At 44.8% G+C, this 24,247-nt stretch overlaps 1 protein-coding gene across 1 annotated transcript; it reads left to right on the top strand.

Moving 5' to 3' along the window:
• Positions 1-267: 267 nt before the first annotated feature.
• Lsm12 (LSM12 homolog) lies at positions 268-20,563 on the top strand. Its single transcript, XM_042673960.1, has 5 exons — positions 268-461; positions 2,303-2,436; positions 15,082-15,191; positions 18,024-18,150; positions 18,935-20,563. The coding sequence occupies exons 1-5, from the start codon at positions 338-340 to the stop codon at positions 19,025-19,027; spliced, it is 588 nt and encodes a 195-aa protein (XP_042529894.1). The 5' UTR covers positions 268-337; the 3' UTR covers positions 19,028-20,563.
• The last annotated feature ends 3,684 nt before the right edge of the window (positions 20,564-24,247 follow it).

Raw genomic sequence — 24,247 nt, 5'->3', positions numbered from 1 at the left:
GTTATTTTGTATAGTTTTTTTCATTAAACCTAAGTAGATTCTACAGTTTCTTCGTTTTACCCCTATTCTCCCCATGTAGGCCATTTATCCTTAACTTCTAAATATGGGTTTGACAAGAACTTAACCAACCAGGGCCCAACTACACAAACATCCCTGTATTCAGATTTCCCTTTATTTCCTTTTCTCTTCCACCTAGGCTCTCGCCCCACCCAGGGACAGACCACGCCCCGGCGTGTGACGTCAACACGCCCTGTGCGTCGCGCCGCGGCGCTTACTGGGGGCCCGGCTTTCGCCCGCTGCTGCCGCCGCCGCCGCCGGCCGCGGCTGCTCTCCCAAGATGGCGGCTCCTCCGGGCGAGTACTTCAGCGTTGGGAGCCAGGTGTCGTGCCGGACGTGCCAGGAGCAGCGGCTGCAGGGCGAGGTGGTAGCCTTTGACTACCAGTCCAAAATGCTGGCTTTAAGTATCCTTCCCTGCGTGGAGCCCGAGGCCTGGCCGGCGTGTAGGTGCGGTGTGTGTGGGGGGGGGAGGGCGGGGGACGACAGCGGCGGCTAGGGCCCTCTCCGGGCCTTGGGGCGACCGGCTACCGCGGCGCCCGGAGCGCATGCGCACGGCCCCGAGTTCCCCTCCCCCTCCCGCGGGCCCTTCGGGGCACTTTGGGGACCCTGTCTCCCATCCCTGCGGGAGCTGGGCCCCAACCCAGGGTTGGTGGGTGGAGGACGCTGACACGCGGGTGGCTTTTCGGGGGTGAGGGAGGTTATGAGAGGGGACACACTGATTTGGAGAAAGGGTGGTGGTGGGAAGGGGCTGGTGGATTGGATTCCGGATGGAGGGTCGGGTCGGTCAGGTCGGTGAAATCTTATGGGGAGGGGGGTGTGTAGGGTAAGAAACTGCTAGTAGGGCAAGGGTTAGGGCATTTGGGTGTGTATGTGAGTATTGGTGTGATTTGGTAAGAGAAAGGGTGGTGGGATGGTGACCAAATGGTCCTTGCCTATATCGGGGGAGACGAACTGCAGGACAGTTTGGATCTGAAGTGGTGGCTTGTATTGCTGGTGTATATGCGTGGTGCAGTTGTGTGTGTGAGTGCTTGCACTTTGCTCAAGCACTAATTTTTGGATTTCTAAATCATTTGGAAATTGAGTTGGGGGGGTGTTTGATTGGTAACTTGATCTAGAGAGGGCTTGCCACATTGTTTTTTTATTGGTTCCCCTCCCCCTCATGGGTTTATGTATGAATGTGGGTTACAGGTGACAGAGTAAGTTCTCATTTTCTCTTGCTTAGTCCAGCACATGGAGTCCTGGGTTCCATAGTAGTGGCCTCCTTTTTGAAAGTACCAGTGTTAAACTGAATGGAAGAGGTGGTCTGCTCCTTTGGAGTGGAAATGATTTCTGAATTACTACAGCAAACTCACTCTTGGAAACAAAACGTCCTGGTTGGAATAAAACAACTTTCCCTTTTATTAGAGCTACAGGTGGGTTTACTTGGATTTTTGTTTATTTTATTTTATTTTTTTCTTTTTGAGAAGTAATCCTTTATGGCATTCTTCCAAATGAAATTTCCTACTGAGTCTGCTGCCTTAGTGGCAAGCATTTTAATTCATTTAACCACCAGTTGTAGCTTTCTAGCTTAGGAATATGTCTTCTTAAACTGAGGTAGGAACAATTGCTTACTTGCTCATTCTTTTTATAAAGAACAGGAAACAAACCCAAGAGGTTGTACCTTCACTAAGTGGTTTAATTTGTAAGGATCTTAGGAAGAGGACTTAACTCTACTTTCAATTGTAGTAGAGCAGGGTCTTCGTAAATGATTGAAGAATGGGTGAATGAATGGATGGATGAATGGATTAATTTAGGGGGTCACCCTCAGTGTCCCTAGTGCTCTAGTTTTCTCAAGAATGGGAAATCTCAAAACTGAAGGGGAAACAAAAACCTACATAGATTCAGGGACTATTATACTAGGAGATGAAAGTATTGCCTCTTCTGTGTGGTTCATAGGTTCAAGACAAATGGTGCATATAAGGTACTGAAACTCATGCCTCCATAAAACCCATAGGGAAAGTGACAGAAACATCTTAGAGACTTTTCAGTTTTGGGTCAAGTATGGATTTGAAAAACAAGATCTTTTGGTTATGGTTTGAGGAGGAAGGTGACAGGCACAGGTGATGTAGAGAGCAGTCTTAACCTTGTGAAACCCTTTTGATGGTGGCAAACTTTTTATACTAGCTTTGTGTGTATTATGTTTTTTATGCTTCTTTTGAGATATGTCTCTGCTTGTCTATTTTCCTTAACTTTATTTTCTCACCAGAATGTCCTTCTTCCAGTGGAAAGCCCAACCATGCAGACATCTTGCTCATAAACTTACAGTATGTTTCAGAAGTGGAAATAATTAATGACCGAACAGAAACCCCTCCTCCCCTAGCTTCACTCAATGTTAGTAAGGTAAGAACTCAGGGACAGGTTTGGCTCTCCAAAATGATGGGAAAGATGAATCTTCTATTTTGTATTGACTTACAATTGCTTATTCCAGTATTTTTTACATATATATTATATATATATGTTTACTTTTTTTTTTTTTTTAAACTCCTGGATATCTTCAGTAGGTTTTAAGAAATATTTTGGGCTGGGGGTGTGGTTCACTGGTAGAGTCCTTGCCTAGCCCATGCCGGGCTCTGGTTTGGACCTTTTTCCCCATCTTTTTATTGTTGTTGTTGTTGTTGGTTTGTGGGGCTTGAACTCTGGGCTTGGGTGCTGTCCCTGAGCTCTTTTCATCAAGACTAGCATTATACCACTCTGAGCTACAGCTCTACTTCTGGTTTTTGAATGACATATTGGAGAGAAGACTCTCATAGGGCCTTTTTTTATCCAGGCTGGCTTCCAACTGTGATGCTCAGGTCTCAGCTTCCTGAGTAGCTAGGATTAAGGCATGAGCCACTAGTGCCTGGTGCTCCCCCCATCTTAATATCCAAATAGAGTTGAGAGCTTGATTTGCTCGCTGTAAAGAGGGATTTTTTTTTTCTTTTTTTTTAATCCTAGAGTCTGTGCATGAACTTCTGGTGCTAGTAGTATTTGGTAAATTATTGCCTGTTAGCCTCTTAAAATTGTGTAATATGACTATGTGCATACATGATTTGAGTAATTTTCAGATTCTAAGGGATTCATGACCAACAAAAGTTTAAAAGGTGCTACCTTAGAGTTTCATTTTTGTCTTTCTTTATTTTTATTTTTGTCAGTTGTGGGCCTTGAACTCTGGGCCTGAGCGTTGTTCCTCAGCTCTTCAGCTCAAGGCGAGCGCTCTACCACTTGAGCTACAGCGCCATTTCCGATTTTCTAGTGGTTTATTGGAGATAAGAGTTTCACAGACTTCCCTGCATGGGCTGGCTTTGAACCGCAATCCTCAGATCTCAGCCTCCTAAGTAGGATTACAGGCGTGAGCCATCAGTGCCAGGTGATATAAAGGATATTTTAATCTTGGATGTGCAGATTGATCTCAGGAAGCCTTAAGTCACTTTTGAGTTTTTCTTTTTGGTCCTAAGGCTTGAACTCAAGGTCTGGGCACTGTCCCTTCAGCTTTTTTGCTCAAGGGCTCTATCACTTGAGCCACAGCTTCACTTCCAGCTTCTTTAGTGATTAATTGGAGATAACAGTCTCATAGATTTTTCCTGCTCAGGCTGGCTTTGAACCTCAGTCCTCAGATCTCAGCCTCCTGAGTAGCTAGGATTACAGATGTGAGTCACTTGCACCTGGACTTAAGTCACTTATTTATTTTTTTTAAGTCTCTTGGAATATTTCCTGCCAGAATTATTGAATCCTATTTATCAGGTCTTAGTAAATGGCATCTCTTCCAAGAAGTCTTCTCTTATCAAAGCTAAAGTAATTTGCCTCCAGTATTATCATAATACCTTGTCCTTCACAGCTTGGGTGACCATATCACTTAACCATAGCACTCAACTCAGGCATTTTTGAGAATAAAAGGGGCTGCTTTTTTTGGGGGGGGTGGGCGGTCCAGTCGTGGGGCCTGAACTCTGGGCCTGGGCTCTGTCCCTCAGCTCTTCAGCTCAAGGCTAGCACTTTACCACTTGAGCCACAGCACCACTTCTGGCTTTTTTTCTTTTTGCTTATGTGGTGCTGAGGAATCAAACCCAGGGCCTCATGCATGCAAGGCAAGCGCTCTACCACTGAGCCACCTTCCCAGTCCAGGGGCTGCTTTTACTTTACACTGGGACAGAGACATGGATGTATCCTGGGAAAATTGGACCCAGTGCATAGCCTTTTTTGTTTTGTTGTTGTTTTTTGCCAGTCCTGGGGCTTGAACTCAGTGCCTGGGTACCATCCCTGAGCTTTTTTGCTCAAAGCTAGCACTCTACACTTGAGTCACAGGGTCACTTCTGGCTTTTTCTGTTTATGTGGTACTGAGGAATTGAACCTATGGCTTGATGCATGCTAGTCAAGCACTCTACTACTAAGCCGAATTCCCAGCCCTGTGTAGCGTTTTTTTGTAATTATGTATTATTTGCTCACTTGTCTGATGTCTGGCTCTGCATACTTTATCCTATGAGAATACATACTATACCTGTTAATTTCACTATTGAATATATACAGCTTTGTGAAGAGTAGCTGTTTAGTAAGTATTTGTTGGATGTGCAAGTTATGCCTTAAATATTTAATAGTAGCTGCCTTTCCTGAAATCTCTCTTTAGTTTTTCCCTGTAGGGAATCTTGTAATGTGTATTTTCTTGATTATTTTGGGAATGTGGTATGTTCTCTATAGTTCAGCAGTTGCAACAGTAGAGGCTACTGAATGCATTTACCTCAGATCTGTAGCTTCCTTGTCAGATTTCAGGGAAATGGCCACATGCCACACATTTTTTAGTGATAGTCAAGATCAGATTCTTCAGGGTCTTGGGTTTCACATTTGAAAGCTGTGCAATTCAGGCGGTCCTATTCTTTGAACCATATATATATATATTTTTTTTTGGCTGGTCCTGGGGCTTGAACTCAAGGCCTGGGCCTGCCTCTGAGCTACCTTTGCTCAAGGCTAGCACTCCACCACCTGAGCCACAGTGCCACTTCGGTTTTCTGGTGGTTAATTGGAGATAAGAGTCTCATGAACTTTCCTGCCCAGGCTGTCTTTGAAGCAATCCTCAGATCTCAACCTCCTGAGTAGCTAGATTATAGGCGTGAGCCATGGTGCCATGTGAGTTAGCAGTATTCTTAGGAGACTGTTTTGAGTATGTCAGAATTTATTAAGTATCCTTTTTTTTTTTCCTGTTGGTTGTGGGACTTGAATTCAGGGCCTGGGCACTGTCCCTGAGTCTCTTGTGCTCGAGCTAGCATTCTACCACTTTAAGCCACAACTCCACTTTGTAGTTTTCTGGTGGCTAATTGGAGATAAAAGTCTCACAAACTTTCCTGTCTGTGAGACAGGAAATCTTCGCATCTCAGCCTCCTGAGTTGCTAGGTTGACAGGTGTGAGCCTGCAGTGCCTGGCTCAGGTTTTTTTTTTTTTTTTTTGGTCATTGTGAGGCTTGAACTCTAGGCATGAGCACTGTCCTTGAGTTCTTCAGCATTGCAAGTGCTCTACCACTTGAGCCACAGTGCCACTTCAGTTTTCTGGTGATTTATTGTAAATAAGAGTGTCACAGACTTTCCTGCCTGGGCTGGCTTTGAACCATGATCCTCAGATCTCAGCCTCCTGAGTAGCTAGAATTACAGGCCTGAGCTCTGGCTCAGGCTCAGGTAGTCTTTTTTTTTTTTTTTTGTCGGTCCTGGGGCTTGAACTCTGGGCCTGGACGCTGTCCCTCAGCTCTTCAGCTCAAGGCGAGCGCTCTACCACTTGAGCTACAGCACCACTTCTGGTTTTCTGGTGGTTTATTGGAGATAGGAGTCTCACGGTCTCTCCTGCCCGGGCTGGCTTTGAACCGCGATCCTCAGATCTCAGCCTCCTGAGTAGCTAGGATTACAGGCGTGAGCCACCAGCGCCCGGCTTCAGGTATTCTTTTGTGTAGTATTTCCCTAAGGTTTACTGAGAATCAGAAGAGCTGGGGTATAGCTCAGTGGTAGAGTGTATGTTTAGCATGTTTAAGGCCCCTGGTTTGATCCTAGCACCAACTCCTCACCCCTTCTGCTTAAAAATCTGTTTGTGGTAAGCTTTGCTGGGGACTTTTATTTTCCTAGTGCTTTACAATAATATAAAGAGCTTTGCTATGTCCCATTCATCCTCACACCTTTTATTTTTTTGTCAGTTGTGGGGCTTGAACTCCGGGCCTGGGTACTGTCCCTGAGCTCTTTTTGCTCAAGGCTAATATTCTACCACTTTGAACCACAGTGCCACTCCTGGTAGTTAATTGGAGATAAGAGTCTCACAGACTTGGCTGCACGGGCTAGCTTTGAACCCCTATCCTCAGATCTGAGCCTCCTGAGTAGCTAGGATTACAGGCGTGAGCCACCAGTGCATAGCTTCCTCCCAACTGTTCTATCTGGGGCCTGACCTCTGGGCCTGGACGCTGTCCCTTGGCTCTTCAGCTCAAGGCCAGCCTTCTACCACTTGAGCCACAGCGCTACTTCCGGCTTTTTCTGCTCATGTGGTGCTGAGGAATCGAACCTAGGACCTCAGGCATGTGAGGCAAGCACTCTACCATTGAGCCACCTTCCCAGCACATACATGATTCTTTTTGGGTGGAGGTGGGTCTGGTCATGGGGTCTGAACTCTGGGCCTGGGTGCTGTCCCTCAGCTCTTAGCTCAAGGCTAGCGCTCTACCACTTGAGCCACAATGCCACTTCCGACTTTTTTTTTTCCTACTTATGTGGTGCTGAGGAATCGAACCCAGGGCCTCATGCACTCGAGACAAGCACTCTACCACTGAGCCAACTTCCCAGCTCCCCCCCCCCCCTTTTTTTTTTTTTTTGCCAGTACTGGGGCTTGAACTCAGGGCCTACTGTCCCTGAGCTGCTTTTGCACAAGGCTAGCACTCTGCCACTTGAGCCAAAACGCCACTTCTGGCTTTTTCTGTTTATGTGTGGTATTGAGGAATTTAACCCAGGGCTTCATGCATGCCAGGCAAACAGTCTACAACTAAGCCACATTCCCAGCCCCTATATGATCTTTAATATGTTGCCCCACTTCTTTTAGCTAAACAGATGAAATAAATGAGCCTCTCAGTTTAAGTGCCTTCTTGAAGACTCTATTTAAAGAGTGGGAACTATTTTTATGTGTCATGCTCCAACTACCAATGGATAAACATCTTATTCATTATTTTTGTTTTTGTGTTGTGTTAGAGATTGAACTCAGGGCCTTTTGCATGTAGGCAAATACCATTGAGTTACATTCTCTATTACTGTGCATGGGTTTGAAAAGATTGACATGATTATAGGAATTTGAATTCACTTTAAATTGTTGTTTTTTTTTTAATTTAATTCGTGCTGGTGCTGGGGCTTGAACTTAGGGCCTGGGCACTGACCTTGAGCTTTTTTGCTCAAGGATAGCACTCTACCACTTGAACCAGAGCCATACTTAAGGCTTTTTGGTGTTAATTGGAGATAAGAGTATCACAGACTTTCCTGCCTGGTCTGACTTCAAACCCTAATCTTCGGATCTCAGCCTCCTGAGTAGCTAAGATTATAGATGTGAGCTGCTGGCACCTGGCTCACCTTAAATTTTTATGGCAGAGTTTCATATTTTTCCTAACTTTGTGTTTAGGCCAAATAACTTGTAGTTTTGCCTAAATGAGATGAACATTCAGACATCTTTAATACTGAGAAATGTTCTGAAGGGATGAGAAGCATCAATGTTATGTGGTCAGGCAGGGTCTGTAGTTGAAAAAACTTGGAATGTGAGTCAAGCCAATCAGTCTTCAAGGTCAAATCTCTACCACTTCATCATAATAAGCATCATTTTCCTATCATATAACTTATTAATTTTATTTTTTTTTTTTGGTGCCTTTATTGGGGCTTGAACTCAAGACTTGCACTTGACCATTTTGCTCAAGGCTGGCTTTCTACTACTTGAGCCACACCTCTACTTCTAGCTTTTTGGTGGCTAATTAGATATAAGAGTCTCTTGGATTTGTCTGCCTAGGTTGCTTCAAACTTTAATTCTCAGATCTCAGCCTCCTGTGTAGCTAGGATTACAGGTGTGAGCCACCAGCATGCAGCTTTTTTTTTTGCTGCTGTTGTTTATTTGTTTGCACCTCAGCTCTTCAGCTCAAAGTGAGTGTTGTACCCCTTGAGTCACAGCACCACTTCTGGTTTTCTGGTGGTTTATTGGAGATAAGAATCTCATAATCTTGCCAGGTGCCAGTGGCTCTCGCCTGTAATCCTAGCTGTTCAGTAGGCTGAGATCTGAGGATCTCTGTTCAAAGTCAGTCCAGGCAGGAATGTCTGTGAGACTCTTATCTCCAATAAATCACCAGAAAACTGGAAGTGGCACTATGGCTCAAGTTGTAGAGTGCTAACCTTGAGCTGAAGAGCTAAGGGACAGCACGCAGGCCTAGAGTTCAAGCCCCATGACTGACAAAAGTCTCACAGACTTTCCTGCCTGGGCTGGCTTTGAACCGAGATCCTTAGATATCAGCCTCCTGAATAGCTAGGATTGCAGTCGTGAGCCACTGATGCCCAGCTCCAGTTTTTTTTTTTTGGCCAGTCCTGGGGCTTGACTCAAGGCCTGGGCCACTGTCCCTGAGCTGCTTTTGCTCAAGGCTGCACTCTGCCACTTTAGCCACAGTACCACTTCCAGCTTTTTCTGTTTATGTTATACCTAGGAATTGAACCCAGGGATTAGTGCATGCTAGGCAAGCACTCTACCATTAAGCCAACTTTCCAGCCTATTTCAGTGCTTCCTGCCAACACTCCCCTCAACCCCCCCCTTCGGTCCTGGAGCTTGAATTGTGGGCCTGGGCTTCTGTCCCTTAGCTCTTCAGCTCAAGGATAACGTACTACCACTTGAGCCACAGCGCGATTTCTGGCTTTTTTTATGTGGTGCTGAGGAATTGAACCCAAGGACTTAGTGCACTCTACCACTGAGCCATCCTAATAGCTCCTATTTTAGTTTTTTCAAAGATGGAGTTATACTGTATACTGGCTGGCCTCGGATACCTGAGTTCAAGTGATTCTTCCAGTATTAGTCTCCTAAGAATCTGGGACTCTAGCTGTGCATGCCATCACACCCTAAACAGAGAGAGAGAGAGAGAGAGAGAGAGAGAGAGAGTGTTACTGAGTTTGAACTAAGGGACTTGTATTTGCTAGGCTCAGCACTCTGCCACTTGAGTAAAGCCTCCAGTCCTGTTTGCTGATGGGTGTTTTCACCATAGGTTCTTGCTTCCCATCTGGGCCAACATCTGAGCTGTTACCTGACTACTTTAGGCTTCCCAGTATTTCTGGGGTTACAGGCATGAGCCATTAGTGCCTAATTTTCAATATTGAGGGTTGAATTTAGGGCCTTAGGCTTTGCTAGGTAGAACAATATTGTATTAGAAACTTTAAAGTAGGAATTTGCAGCTAAGAACAGGGAGACTTGGGGATAATAATAATTGGAAGAGGGCTAGGAAGGTGGCTCTGTGGTAGAGTGCTTGCCTTGCATGCCTGAGGCCCTGGGTTCAATTCCTCAGCACCACATAAGCAAAAAGAAAAAAGCCGGAAGTGGCACTGTGGCTCAAGTGGTAGAGCGCTAGCCTTGAGCTGAAGAGCTGAGGGATAGCACCCAGGCCCAGAGTTCAGGCCCTACGACTGGACCCCCCCAAAAAATAATAATAATTGGAAGAAATCTTTTTGTTTTGACACAAGGTCTCCCTTGTATAGCCCAGCCTCTCCTTGAACTCAAGATCCTCAGTGTGTACCCAACTGGAAGAAATCTTTTTTAGAGCCTGCTTCTTGCAGACTAACAATGAGAGCTTTTTAGCTAGTAGGAGGCTGAGGCAAAGAAAAGGCTGGGGACATGGCTAATATAGCAGAGTGCCTACCTAGGAAAATACAAGGTTTTATGAGTTCAAACCCCAGTACCACACAGACACACTAAATCAGAGCTATGCAAGAGGAGCAAGGTTTCTTGGGAGTAAAAGTTGTCTTCTGGTGTGCTACCCCTTGGGGATCCCTACCAGGCTTTTAGGTAGTAGCTGCATTACTTCCTAACCCCTATGAGGTCAGATGATTGGAAGACCCAAATACACCAGCAGGTTTCACTCTGTTTCCTTTGTAACAGCTCTCTTGGCCTGTTAAATGCTGGCAGTAGAAATCTCCTTAGAGTCCTCATATCACCTGTGTTTTTATGGTCTGAATGGGTGGAAATAATATTGTCCAGCTAGCAACTAATAAGGTGAAGTGTGTATTGTATATCTCCCCTCCGCCTGTCGTGAGGCTTGAACTCAGGACCTGGACACTGTCCCTGAGCTTCTTCTGCTTAAAGCTAGCACTCGACCACTTGAGCCACAGCGCCACTTTCAACCTGAGTAGTTTATTGAAGATGAACATCTCATGGACTTTCCTGCCTGGGCTGGCCTCGAACAGTGATCCTCAGATCTCAGCCTCCTGAGGTAGCTAGGATTACAGGTGTGACCCACCGGTTCTTGGCTTATTATATCTTCCTGTCTATCACTAAATGCACGAGAGATGTGTGCCCTTGGTGTTCAGTCATTCTCTTAAGGTTTACTCAGCAGGCATGATTAGAAGCCTTTTAATATTGATGGTGCTTTGGTATCAAGTTCATGTGCTTTTCTCCTTTGCCCACATCAAGGTGCTATATATAAAATGGCCCCAGGAGGAAGCACTGGTTAGTAGACAAGGAATGACTTTGTTTTCACTGGGAATCATACAAAATGAAAGGAGAGGCAGGTAAGTGCAGGTTGTCATGTGCAGTCATTTCAGTTAAGCCACATGCACAATAGTAACACATGTTTGTAGGTTTACACTTTTGATTTGCCTGAACCTAGTGTGTTCTCAAAGTTGGTGCCTTTTATTTCAGATGCTAAATAATTAGTGCCTTGGTTTTGATTGGTAGTGAGGTCAGCAGCTAGAATGTTGCATTGAAAATGGGTTCTGTATGGGTGATAAATTGTAATCCCAATGACCTGAAGCCTAATAAGCATACCCTATACCTTTGCTATTGAGGTCATTGCTATTATCCATTTTTTTGGCCTTCTGACAATAATCATGGACATACTAACTTGGAATAACTGAACCATGTAGAAAAATACAGACATTTACTCCCCCCCCCCCCAAAAAAAAAAAAAAAAAAAAAGGTGGAAAACTGTACCAGTGGGCTCACACCTGTGAATTTAGCTACTCAGAAGGCTGAGATCAGAGGGTCATGGTTCAAAGCTAGCCTGGGCAGGAAAGTCCATGACTCGGGGCTGGGAAGGTGGCTCAGTGGTAGAGCGCTTGCCTTGCATGCTCGAGGCCCTGGGTTCGATTCCTCAGCACCACATAAGAAAAAAGCCGGAAGTGGCGCTGTGGCTCAAGTGGTAGAGTGCTAGCCTTGAGCTGAAGAGCTGAGGGACAGCGCCCAGGCCCAGAGTTCAGGCCCCATGACGGGACCCAAAAAAAAAAAAAAAAAAAAAAGAAAGTCCATGACTCTTCCCTCTAACCACTAAAAAGCTAGAAATGGAGCTGTGGCTGAAGTGGTAGAGCACTAGCTTGAGCAAGAAAGCTCAAGGACAGAGCCGAGGCTCTTGAGTTCAAGTCCCAGGACTGACCTCCCCCCTCCCTGAAAAATGTGAAAAAAAATTAGATTTAGATTTGTGTAACAGTTAAGATTATTTGCTCTTCAAAAGAAGGCTTGTCCACATTTTACATGAATCTTCATGCCTAGAAAAAGCAAAGTGATTTCCCTCATCCTAGTTTTGAGGAGAAGAAATACTTCTAGATTCTTTTTGTAGAAACAATCTCTCTATGCCTATTTGGTTGGGCCCTCTGTGGGAAAGCTTCACCCTATTTGTACAACTTTGGTGTAAGTAGATTCTTGCAGTTCAGTGTCATGTTGAAGCATTTTTCAGAATGCATGAAAATATAGTCTGTTGGAGGGTTCAGGATTTGCAGAGTTCAGATATGCAAAGCCTAATTATATAGATAGAGCTAAAGTACATGAAGACCTGGGGCTGAATTACAGCTAAGGGCTGTAATGCCCCTAAAGTTGCGTTTAGAGCTCTTGCCAAGTGTGTATAAAACCCTGAGTTCACTCCCTAGTACCACAAAAATAGCAAAAAAGAAACAATCCAGCCAGCTTGCACACATTTCTGCTGACTTTTCCAAGTGCCCCTTATACATCTTCTAACATTTGGAATCTGTTCACACTAGAAGTAAAGAATCGCCTCACCCATTTTCCTTTGCTTTCAGAGCCTTCAAAACAGATTGTGCAACTAGTGTTTTGGGAGACAAAGAGGTTGTATTTTGAAATAGCCTGCGTAGCAGTGACACATTTGGCTATCTAAATAATCACGTTGGCTGAGATTTATGTTCATTTTATTCTGCCTCTGGTAAAGATCCAAAAGTGGCTCCTATCTCAGTCTCCCCTACTCCCTCCAGCTTAATTTGTCAGTTCCATTCTTAAACCGGTTTCCTGAGCCAACTCATCTTTTACTGAATGAGGTGATGTTACATTTTAAAATTATTAATGTAGGTGACAAGAACATCTTACTTTTAGAACACTCAGCCTGTCTAGTTACCACAAGCTTTACAGGAAGAAGCAGCTTTGTCTGACCCAGCGTTAGATTTGGTTTTCCAGGGAAAAATGTTTAATGGGCTTGAGACTTCAAAGTTGTGGTTTATGACATGAACACCTGACGCCACTAGCTGCTTCTAGGATCTCTGCTGCCCTCCAGCTTCTTTCTTTCCTTGGTGACTTTAGGTTTTCTAAAACGTTATTTAGAAAGCTAGACTTAAGGAAACTTCCTTGTTACCAGGGTTTTCTTGGTTCCTAAGTATTACTTTGGTTGTTGCTTAAAATACACTGTTAGCAATTCTCTTTCCATAGAAACTGAGTGCTTTCAAGCCAACAAACAAGGTTTTCTTGCCACAGTTGGAATTGTTACAACTCATTTAAAAATTTTTTCTCTGTAAAGTTGTAGCCTGATGAGGCTAAATGGCAGCCAGGCTTGAAGGAAAGATTATTTTATATGCTGCTTTTGTTTTTGAGTCTGTTCATGTTCTAGAGACCTGATGAACTCTGGTTTCATATCACTACAGTTTTGCCTTGCTTTCTGTTCTTTTCTGCGAAGGTAAAAATGACTGTATGAGGTATGGACTAGTCCTTCTGTACTCACATCCTTCCTTTCTCCTTCAGACACTCTAAAAGATGAGAGTACCCACCTTTCTATAGCCCCTTCCTTTCTAGGTAGCCAAATTCAAGCCTTGATAAAATGCTTCCTTTTACCAATAAAGGATTCGATACTTTGTTTGCTTTTCCCTCCCATAGAATTGTTCCTTTTTGTTTAAAGAGTCACTATAGAAGCAAAGTATAAATGTTTAAGGGCATCTAGGTACTGCTGGAACATGCTGGAGGGTATAATCCCTTTTTGTACTTACAGAGCTGATGTTTGGCAAAAAATTGTGTTTGCGTGTGTTTATACACGTGTTTACTGTGTTGTAGCTTCATTACTCTTGAGGCTGAACATTTGCTTTTCAGATGCATTGTCTGCCTTTATCTTAACTACCTTGTTGAGCACATGTGTTTCACACTCAAATTTGTACTCTTGAGTCCCTTAACCAATAGTGTGGGATTATGTTATATTGCGAGATTTCCTAGGTTTTAGTGGACTACCCTGCCAGGTACCGGTGGTTCACGCCTGTAATCCTAGCTACTCAGGAGGCTGAGATCTGAGGATCATGGTTCAAAGTCAGCCCAGGCAAGAAAGTCTGTGAGATTCTAGTCACCTAAAAATCCTGTAATAGAGCTATGGCTCAAGTGGTAGAGCACTCGCCTTGAGCACAAAAGTTCTGGTGCAATGCCCAGGCCCTGAACTCAAGCCCCAGGACATCACAAAAAATAAAAATAAAGGTTTTACTAGAATTTCTTTTGATCAGTTTATGATTGTTCCACCAGAGGGCAGTGAAGGAACAGACAAGGTAGAGTGCAGACATTTCCTTTCATTGAACAGCAGGGTAGGGTTATACAGCATCTATGGTTTAAGTGTACTTGAGACTTAGTCTTCGTGTTAGCAGATAATGGCACTGGACAGGCAGAGCCTAAGAGCCTTAGAATTTGGTCTATGAAGTCCTGAGTCTTTTTGTTGTTGTTGGTGGTGGTGGTAGTGATGGAGCTTGAACTCTGGGCCTGGGCACTGTCCCTTATCTCTTCAGCTCAAGGCTATCGCTCTACCACTTGAGCCACAGCACCACTTCTGGCATATTCTGCTTATGTGGGTACTAAGGAATCGAATCCAGGGCCTCATGCATGCAAGGCAAGCACTCTACCACTGAGCCACCTTCCCAGCCCCAAAACTTGAGACTTTAACCTGCAGCAATGCACATTATTTTCCTCTTTAGCTAGAAATGTATGCATATGCATTGCCTTTAACCATCACTCCATTTCGCCTTCTAGACATATTGTATGATTTTTATTCCTCTTTATTTTCTTTTCCCTTTTTTTTTTCTTGAACTCTGGGCCTATTGAGTGCTGTCCTTAAGGCCAGCACTCTACCACTTGAGCCACAGTGCCACTTCTGGTTTTCTAGTGGTTAATTGGAGACAAACGTCTCATGGACTTTCCTGCTTGGGCTGGCATTGAACCATGTTCCTCAGATCTAAGCCTCCTGAGTAGCTAGGATTATAGATGTGAGCCACCCATGCCTGGTGATAGTTGTCTTGTGTTTTTTGTTTATATGTATATAGGTTGTTTCTTCCATCCCCATACTTCAAAGCATAGTATGCATTTGGCACATGGGAGATCCTCAGGAAGAAAGAAGGAAGGAAGGAGTGTTTGTTGACTAGTAGTAACTATTGAGGTATTATATTGTGGGGTATCTGTTTGTTGCACTTTGGCTCTCTGATGAAACAATCTCTCCAGACCAGTCTTTTCTGACTTCTCCTCAGTTTAGGTCCTGGCTATTGGGAAGGGTAAAGTGAATACTTTTCTAAGCCTCTTTCATCTCCCCCACCCTAGCTTGCCAGCAAAGCGCGGACAGAGAAGGAGGAGAAGCTGAGCCAGGCCTATGCAATCAGCGCTGGTGTCTCCCTAGAGGGCCAGCAGCTCTTCCAGACCATTCACAAGACGTGAGTTGGGGAAGGATAAGGGGTTTCTTGTTGTAGGGTGATGTTGCCTGTTTGTGGGGGGAAAATTAGTATTATGTTCGAAGCACACTGGCATCAAGGGATTGTGGTACTTGTTGCTCCTTTCCACACAATAGTGTGCTCATACCAGTCATCTCTGGGCTTCAGTTTCTTGTCTCTAAAACTTTGGGTCCCTTCTAGACCTAGTAGTCCAGATTCTGAACTAGTGATTTCTTAGTATTTTCTTGTTATCAAACCTTTCTCTAAAAGCTGCTGCTGTTTGTTTGTGATGGCCCTGGGGCTTGAATTCAGGGTCTTGGCCTTGTCCCTGAGCTTTTTTGCTCAAGGCTGGAACTGTACCGCTTGAGCCACAGCTCTTCTGGCTTTTTTTGGTGCTTCATTGGAGATAAGAATCTCATAGACTTTTCCTGCCCACACTGGCTTCAAACTGCGATCCTCAGATTTCCTTCTACTGTGTAGCTAGGTTTACAGGCAAGAGCAAGCTACCAGTGCCTGACTTGATGCTGTTTTATTGAGGGAAAGTTATCAATATCATTTTAGCAGTTGTACATTAGGATGTACAGTAGGGAGTTAGAGAGCACAGAAGGTTACCTTCTTACCATTTCCAAAGGTATTTTGTCACAGTAGAAGTCATTTGACTCTCCACTGGCTTCCCTAGCTGCTGTAAACTGGAACATTTGACACTTCCCCTCCGCCCCCCCCCCTGCAGCCTTCTGTTACTCTATTTAACCACCCAGGGTCTGGTGCACAGATGGCAGCTGGCACCAGAGCTGTCTAAGGCCATGTGTATCTGAGTGTTTACAGGTATGTAAAGGAACTTTCATGGTAGTATCAGCTGCCCTGGTATTCCCCAAGTGTGAACTCAAATGGTTTTCTCTGTTTGGCAAGTGTCCAGCTGTCTGGTAATTGAGAGGGGCCTCTTACATAGTGGGTAGTAAGGGCAGAGTACAGATAACTTTAAGAAGGGGAGTTTGGGGCTGGGAAGATGGCTCTGTGGTAGAGTGCTTGCCTTGCATGCATGAGGCCCTTGGTTTGATTCCTCAGCATCCCATAAGCAGAAAAAGGCAAAAGTGGCTCTGTGGCTCAAGTGATAGAATGGTAGGTAGCCTTGAGCTGAAGAGCTGAGGGACAGTGCTTGGGCCCAGAGTTCAATCCCCATCCAGGGAAAAAAAAAAAGAAGAAGAAGAAGGGGAGTTTGCATGTCTAAGTGAGTAGGCAATCTACTCTAGTGGTCCAGATCTGCTGCTGATTTCTTTTTTTTTTTTTCTTTTTTCTTTTTCTGTTGGCTGTGGGGCCTGAACTCTGGGCCTGGACACTGTCCCTCATTCAGCTCAAGGCTGGCGCTCTACCACTTGAGTCACAGCGCCACTTCTGCCTTTTTCTGCTCATGTGGGGCTGAGGAATCGAATCCAGGGCCTCATGCATGCCAGGCAAGCACTCTACCACTAAGCCACCTTCCCAGCCCCCAGATCTGCTTATTTCTGTGTGTGTTGTCTATGGTGGTTTCATTTGCCCCACAATGGCAATGTTTAGTCTTTGTGACAGAGGCCATATGGCCTACAGAGCCTAAAATATGTTCTATATGACCCTGGATAGAAGACACTAGACAGAGGTTGGATTTGTTTTTTGTTTTTGTTTTTGTTTTTTTTCGGTCAGTCCTGGGGCTTGAACTCTGAGTCTGAGTGCTGTCCCTCAGCTCTTCAGCTCAAGGCTAGCGCTCTACCACTTGAGCTACAGTACCACTTCCGGTTTTCTGGTGGTTTATTGGAGATGAGTCTCACAGACTTTCTTGCCAGGGCTGGCTTTGAACTGCTATCCTCAGATCTCAGCCTCCTGAGTAGCTAGGATTACAGGCGTGAGGCACCAGTACCTGGCTCTTGATTTGTTTTTGTGAGGCTGTCATCAGCCCTCTAAGTCCCTTAGAGTAACAGTAGTTCTAGCTGCTTGGGTGAAATGTGCATGAGTTTCCAGCCAGTGGAACCCAGGGAATATTTCTTGGTTCTTCTCCCTGGGATGCTGCCATCTAGCTATTGGCTGAATAGTGAGCTTAGGAGGTTGGGGTCTGTCTTCAGAAGTTAGGTTGTTTTTGGGGCTGGGAAGGTGGCTCAGTGGTAGAGTGCTTGCCTTGCATGCATGAGGCCCTGGGTTCGATTCCTCAGCACCACCTAAGCAAAAAGAAAAAAAAGCCGGAAGTGGCGCTGTGGCTCAAGTGGTAGAGTGCTAGCCTTGAGCTGAAGAGCTGAGGGACAGTGCCCAGGCCCAGAGTTCAGGCCCCAGGACTGGACCCCCCCCCCCCCAAAAAAAAAAAAAAGTTAGGTTGTTTTTTTTTGTTTGTTTGTTTGTTTTTGGTCAGTCATGGGGCTTGAACTCGGCCTGGGTGCTGTCCCTCAGCTCTTCAGCTCAAAGCGAGTACTCTACCACTTGAGCTACAGCGCCACTTCTGGTTTTCTGGTGGTTTATTGGAGATAGGAGTCTCAAGGTCTCTCCTGCCCGGGCTGGCTTTGAACCGCAATCCTCAGATCTCAGCCTCCTGAGTAGCCTGGATTACAGGCGTGACTCACTGGTGCCTGATAAAGTTAGTTCTTCATCAGACAAGAGACGTATGATATTTCCAAAAGAAAGCTTTTTCTTTAAGATGGGGTCTTTTACTTTGTAGTAGCTCAGACTAGTCTTAAACTCACTACATAGCTCATACTGGCTTAGAACTTGAACTTTTACTTTCCTGCCTCAGCTTCCTGTGCTGGCGTTTCTTGAATTTGCTACCACACCCATTGGTTAAGAAGTGTCATTTCATCTTCTGTCTTCTCCTTTCAGCATTAAAGACTGTAAATGGCAAGAAAAAAACATTGTAGTCATGGAAGAAGTTGTAATTACACCTCCATATCAAGTGGAAAACTGTAAAGGCAAAGAAGGGAGTGCACTGAGCCATGTACGCAAAATAGTAAGTAAAGGTGCTGAGAAATTTAGGGAGAGCTACCCTCTCCTTGGCTTTATCTATCATGCTTCTCTAGCATTTCTGCCTGCTTTCTTTACTATGGGGTTCTGTATCTATGGCCTCGGCACTCTAGTCTGAGCCATTCCATTCTACTCCACTGGAGTGAGCAGTGAGGAGTAAAGTGAGGAATAAACCCTATATTCTTTATAAATGGTTTCATAGGATTAGCCAGGCCATTCCATGTTATGATGCCTGAACAGTTCCTCTCAGTACCAGCTGGATTTTTCTCAGCTATAGGTGCTCTTCAAGGAAGGGATGGCCGGTGTAAATCTGATACTATGAGCATTTCTGGTCCTTTGCACCCTATCTGACTTCTAGATTGAGATACAGCATTTGTAATAACTGAAAAAAAAATCTTTCTGTTTTTGATCTTTGAAGAATATTGAAAGACAACTATCATGGACTAATTCTTCTCTCCTTTAGGTTTTCATTTTGTACTTAAGAAGGGAGGGAGAATTTTGTTGGTAATAATCTCCCCTTATTTTTGTCATATTTTGGCTTGTTTCAGATTTAGTTTCTTCAAAACTACTTAGCTAAGCTGCCAAAAATGTGATTGAAATAAAAGGCTCTTGCTTACTTTGTTGGGAATGCCAGTAGGCTGTACCAAAAGTACCTACACAGTCCATGGGCCACAACAGCCAGGCCAGGGCTGGTAAAGCCTGGACTCACTTGTTTAGGAGCCCTTGCTTGCCCACCTCATTTTTTAACTTAGCTGCTTGATCTCTTACAGGTTGAAAAACATTTTAGAGATGTGGAAAGCCAAAAGATACTGCAGCGTTCACAAGCCCAACAACCACAGAAGGAGGCTGCTCTGTCATCCTGAGTCCACACACATGGAGGACTCTTCCAGCATCCAGCCAAGAAGGCGGTGGTGGTGGCTTCAACGGAGGCAGGCCGGGGGAGGGAAGGGATCCTATATTTCTTGTTGGCTCTTGTGAACAAAGGGTCAGCATTTCCAAATCTTAGACTTGAACAAACAAAACACCCAACAAAAAAAGAACAAGAGAATAATTTAAAAGTTAAACCATTACTTGACTAACAGACTTCGGTCCACCATGTCCTTTTCACAGCCCCCTCTGGAACAGTCATCTTGTTAATTTTATTTTTGAAAAGTCCTTTCCCACTTTGCCCCTTCATCTCTGACTTTCTTTTCCTAATTTGTTCCTGCCATTCTGTTTTTATAAGTGGTTACACTTGCCTTCTGAATGACTGAAGGAAACTTTTACATCTTTTCTTCCAAAATAAAAGTAACAAGCTGACTGTGATTCTTAAGTTGAGGCCAGAGCAGCAGTGGTCTCACTTTAAATTTTTCCTTTTTTTTTTTCTTTAACTTTTTTTTTCTTTTTTTGCACAGGGCATGGCTTGAATTAGTTTTATTTTTCTTAACTTTAAATATATATATGAAAATATATATTAAAATGTTCTCTAAATATTTTCTGCTTCTTGCAGGTCTCTTTTTACTAGATCATGGCCACTCTTTCCACCTCATACCTCTGAGAAAAGAACTGTGTTGCCCTTTCTACCACTCATATCCAGACAACTAACTTGGTTTAGTTCACAACAGGATCTCCTGCAGCACTTGTAGAGCCAGTGTGTGCAGATGGGATTTGCTTTCAGGGTCCTGATGGCCTTTGAGTCTTTAACTGTACCAGTCTTGCATTTGGCCCTCAGGATTCTCCCTTTGTCTCACTTGATGGTACTAGAAGAACCTCTTGCCACTCTCCACACAGGAGACAGCTGCCCCTCCCCCGTGCCTCTGCAGGAAGAACTTGCTTGCATGGCACATCTCAGCTCATCCTTCTCTGGGGCTGATTTTCTCTTCTAAGAAACCTTGAATCCATCTACTCTCATAAGTCCTATATTCAGAGCTTCTAGCCCAGGAAAAGCTTGGGTGACTTCTAGTTTCTCTTCTGCCGTCCTGCTCTTTCTTCCACCCCCTGAAATCTTACAAGCTAATGACAGTTTGTATGTGCTCAGCCAATGGGCAAAAAACCTGGAAAGAATTTCTGGACTTCAGCCCACCAGTTTGTCTGGTTTGACTAACCTGCTGAGAGCTGAAACTGGTACTCACTGCCTTTGTGCCTTCAGGGCAGTCTCATGGGGCAGAGTGTGCCACCAGCTGACTATCAGGCACTGAGTGGGACCTGGGTGATGCTCATGTGACTGGCTAGAGCTTTGGGGGTGGAGTAGGGGCTACCTACTTTTTTTTTGGCCATGATCTCTTTCCCCTTCCTTTTTTTTTTTAATTAAATAAATGGATCAAAATTAAATAATTCAAGCCCTGCCTTCAAAATGAAAAAAAATTTTTTTTTAGTATTGTTTAGCAAAAACAATAAAACCCAAATTTTTTTAACCATCATTCACGTCTGGGTCTGTGCGTGCTTTACAACGCTCCGCTCCGAGGAGGGAATCTAAGATAACCAAAGGGCATGTGTACTTGGTTTGACCTTTGCCTTTGGGTTCCTGCTTCCTCTCTTTAGTCCTTTTCTCATCCCCAATGTGCAAATTAGGTGATTTAAGAAGTTAACTCAGGCTGGGAAGGTAGCTCAGTGGTAGAGTGCTTGCCTTGCATGCATGAGACCCTGGGTTCAATTCCTCAGTACCACATAAACAGAAAAGGCCAGAAGTGGCACTGTGGCTCAAGTGGTAGAGCGTTAGCCTTGAGCTGAAGAGTTGAGGGACAGCGCCCAGGCCCAGAGTTCAAGCCTCACAACTGCAAAAAAAAAAAAAGTTAACTCAGGGTTCCAAGTTGTATGGAATTGGATGTGGGAGCAAAAGATAGGAGTCTCCTGCTTCATCACAAGGGATCGAAGGCTGAGAAGTAAATCTTTAAATCTTATCTGTTATTGGTCTGAATTCAAAGAACGGAGCTTTTGATTTAGTCTTAATACAAATGTACACTTTGGGAAAAGATTAAACAGGAAAATGAGAAGAAACTTTGTCACTCTTAGAATACCTGAGATTCAGTAAAAGGAATGATGAAGGTGTTATAATAATCCCTAGGTACTCATGAGCTTGGGGAAAACTTGTTACATGCACTATGTCTTTGGTTCCCTCCTAGAAATGTCTAGGCCCATGAATTTGGGGCTGTGAGTGTCAGCTGACTTGGGCATTCTAAAATGAGGGAATTTGGGCTGGGAATGTGGCTTAGTGGTAGAGTGCTTGCATACCATGTAAAGCTGTAAGTTCGATTCCTAAGTACTACAACAGAAAATCTAGAAGTGGCATTGTGGCTCAAGTGGTAGAGTGCTAGGCTTGAGCAAAAGAAGCTCAGGGACAGTACCCAGGCCCTGAGGATTTTAAAAAATGAGGAACATGGGCTGGGAAGTTGGCTCAGTGGTAGAGTGCTTGCCTCGCACGCATGAGGCCATGGGTTTGATTCCTCAGCACCACATAAACAGAAAAAGCTGCAAGTGGCACTGTGGCTCAAGTGGTAGTGCACTAGCCTTGAGCTTAAGAGCTGAGGGACAATGCTCAGGACCAGAGTTCAGGCCCCATGACCGACAAAAAAAAAAAAGAGGAACTTGGAGGCTTTGGAGATAGGAGTTGGGTTCAAATCCTCACAGTTCCATTTCTCATTTTGTGGTTGGGTAAATCATTTCTCCTGCCTGAGCCTTCATTTTCCCAACTGTAAACATGGAAATAGCACCCACCACTTAGAACTTATGTGAATGGCTAATGGTGTTTAAGATATCTAATGCTTAAAACGTGCTATGTAAATGTTCTTATAAGTATTAGTTTGTTCCTAAGAAGATTCAGTTGGGAGTGGATTAGGTGATTTCCAGAGTTCCAACTTTGCTTAAGAAATCTTTGTTTAGGGGTTGGGAAGGTGGCTCAGTGGTAGAGCGCTTGCCTTGCATGCATGAGGCCCTGGGTTCGATTCCTCAGCACCATGTAAGCAAAAAAGAAAAACTGGAAGTGGCACTGTGGCTCAAGTGGTAGAGTGTTAGCCTTGAGCTGAAGAGCTGAGGGACAATGCCCAGGCACAGAGTTCAGGCCCCATGACCGGACCCCCCCCCCAAAAAAAATCTTTGTTTAGAGCCAGGTGAGATGATAGATACATTCATGTAATCTAGCACTTGGGGCTTAGGTAGGAGAATCAAGAATTCAAGGCCTGCTGGGTGTCAGTAGCTCAGACCAATAACCCTACCTACGCAGAAGGCTGAGTTCTGAGGATCACAGTTGCAGATTGAAGGCAGCTGGGCAGGAAAGACCCTGAGACTTAATCAATTGATGACCAATAAAAGAAGAAAAAGTGATGGGTGCCAGTGACTCATGCTTATAATCCTAACAACTCAGGAGGCTGAGATCTGAGAATCAGTTCAAAGCCAGTGTAGGCAGGAAAATCCATGATACTATCTCCAATAAATTACCAAAAACGCTGGAAGCAGAGCTGTGGTTCAAGTGGTAGATCACCAGCCTTGAGCAAAAGAAGCTCAGGTAAAACACCCAGGCCCTGAGTCCTCACACACAAAATTTAAGCTATCCTAGCCTACGTAATAAGATCCTGTTTCCCTGTGAAAATAGAGATGTGGCTCAATTGATAGAGCACCATCCTTGAGTGAAAAAGCCAATTGAGTACAAGATCCTGAGTTCTAGCTCACTACTGAGTGGATATGGGGAGTCCTTTGAGGGTATTTTACCTTTTTTTTTTTGACAGTCCTAGATAGGGCTTGAACTCAGTGCCTGAGCTTCTTTTGCTCAAGGCTAGCACTCTTACCACTTGAGCCACAGCGCGACTTCCGGCTTTTTCTGTTTATGTGGTACTGAGGAATTGGACCCAGGGCTTCATGCATACTAGGCAAGCACTCTGCCACTAAGCTACATTCCCCACCCTTTGAGGGTATTTCAAGTGAGGCTGATGTGAAGCATTCAGACAGGGCTTAGATCTCTGCCCTTGGTTTTTCATGCATCTCTCCCCTACCTCTTTCTGAAGTCTCCAAAAAAATGTCTCTGGCATTTGAAAACCACTTGTTCTTTAGGGTAAAGACAGTTCCACTAAGGTTAGTAACTTGTTCAGAGTCCCCCCATTCCTTGGGATGGCAGAGTTAGAAAAAGCCCCCTGCCTTGCAAGCCATTCATGGGTGTATGTGCACATGCTTGCCTGCGCATGCCAATACCAGGGCTTAAACTCAGGGCCTAGATGCTATCCCTGAGATTTTTTTTTGGTCAAGCCTAGCACTCTACCATTTGAGCCACAGCTCTGCTTCCCACTTTTTTTTTTTTTTTTTTGTCGGTCGTGGGGCTTGAACTCTGGGCCTGGGCGCTGTCCCTCAGCTCTTCAGCTCAAGGCGAGCGCTCTACCACTTGAGCTACAGCGCCACTTCCGGTTTTCTGTGGTTTATTGGAGATAGGAGTCTCACAGTCTCTCCTGCCCGGGCTGGCTTTGAACCGCGATCCTCAGATCTCAGCCTCCTGAGTAGCTAGGATTATAGGCGTGAGCCACCAGCGCCCGGCTGCTTCCCACTTTTTTGATGTTCAACTGGAGATAAGATTCTCATGGACTTTCCTTGCTATCTTTTTTTGGGGGGGAGGGGTCAGTTATGGGGGCTTTAATTCAAGTCCTGGGTGCTGTTCCTGAATTATTATTTTTTTTTTGTTGTGGGGCTTGAACTCTAGGCTTGGGCATTGTCCCTGAACTCTTCAGCTCAAGGCTAGCGCTCTATCACTTGAGCCACAGTGCCACTTCCAGCCTTTTCTGTTGATGTGGTGCTGAGGAATCGAATCGAGGGCCTCATGCATGGGAGGCAAGCACTATACCACTGGACCACCTTCCCAGTCCCTGTCCCTGAATTTTTTTTTTTTTTTTTTTTGCTGGCCATGAGGCCTGAACTCGGCCTGGGCGCTGTCCCTCAGCTCTTCAGCTCAAGGCTAGCGCTCTACCACTGGAGCCACAGTGCCACTTCCGGCTTTTTCTGATTATGTGGTGCTGAGGAATCGAACCCAGGGCCTCATTGCTTGCAAGGCATGCACTCTACCGCTGAGCTACCTTCCCAGCCCCTGTCCCTGAATTTTTTAACTCAAGACTAGTGCTCTACCACTT

This window comes from Dipodomys spectabilis, unplaced genomic scaffold (genome assembly GCF_019054845.1).
Source record: "Dipodomys spectabilis isolate Male_0828 unplaced genomic scaffold, ASM1905484v1 ptg000018l, whole genome shotgun sequence".
In the NCBI taxonomy this organism is placed as follows: Eukaryota; Metazoa; Chordata; class Mammalia; order Rodentia; family Heteromyidae; genus Dipodomys; species Dipodomys spectabilis.
The sequence above is the reverse complement of the archived record's forward strand: the minus strand, read 5'-3'. Positions and strand labels throughout refer to the sequence as shown.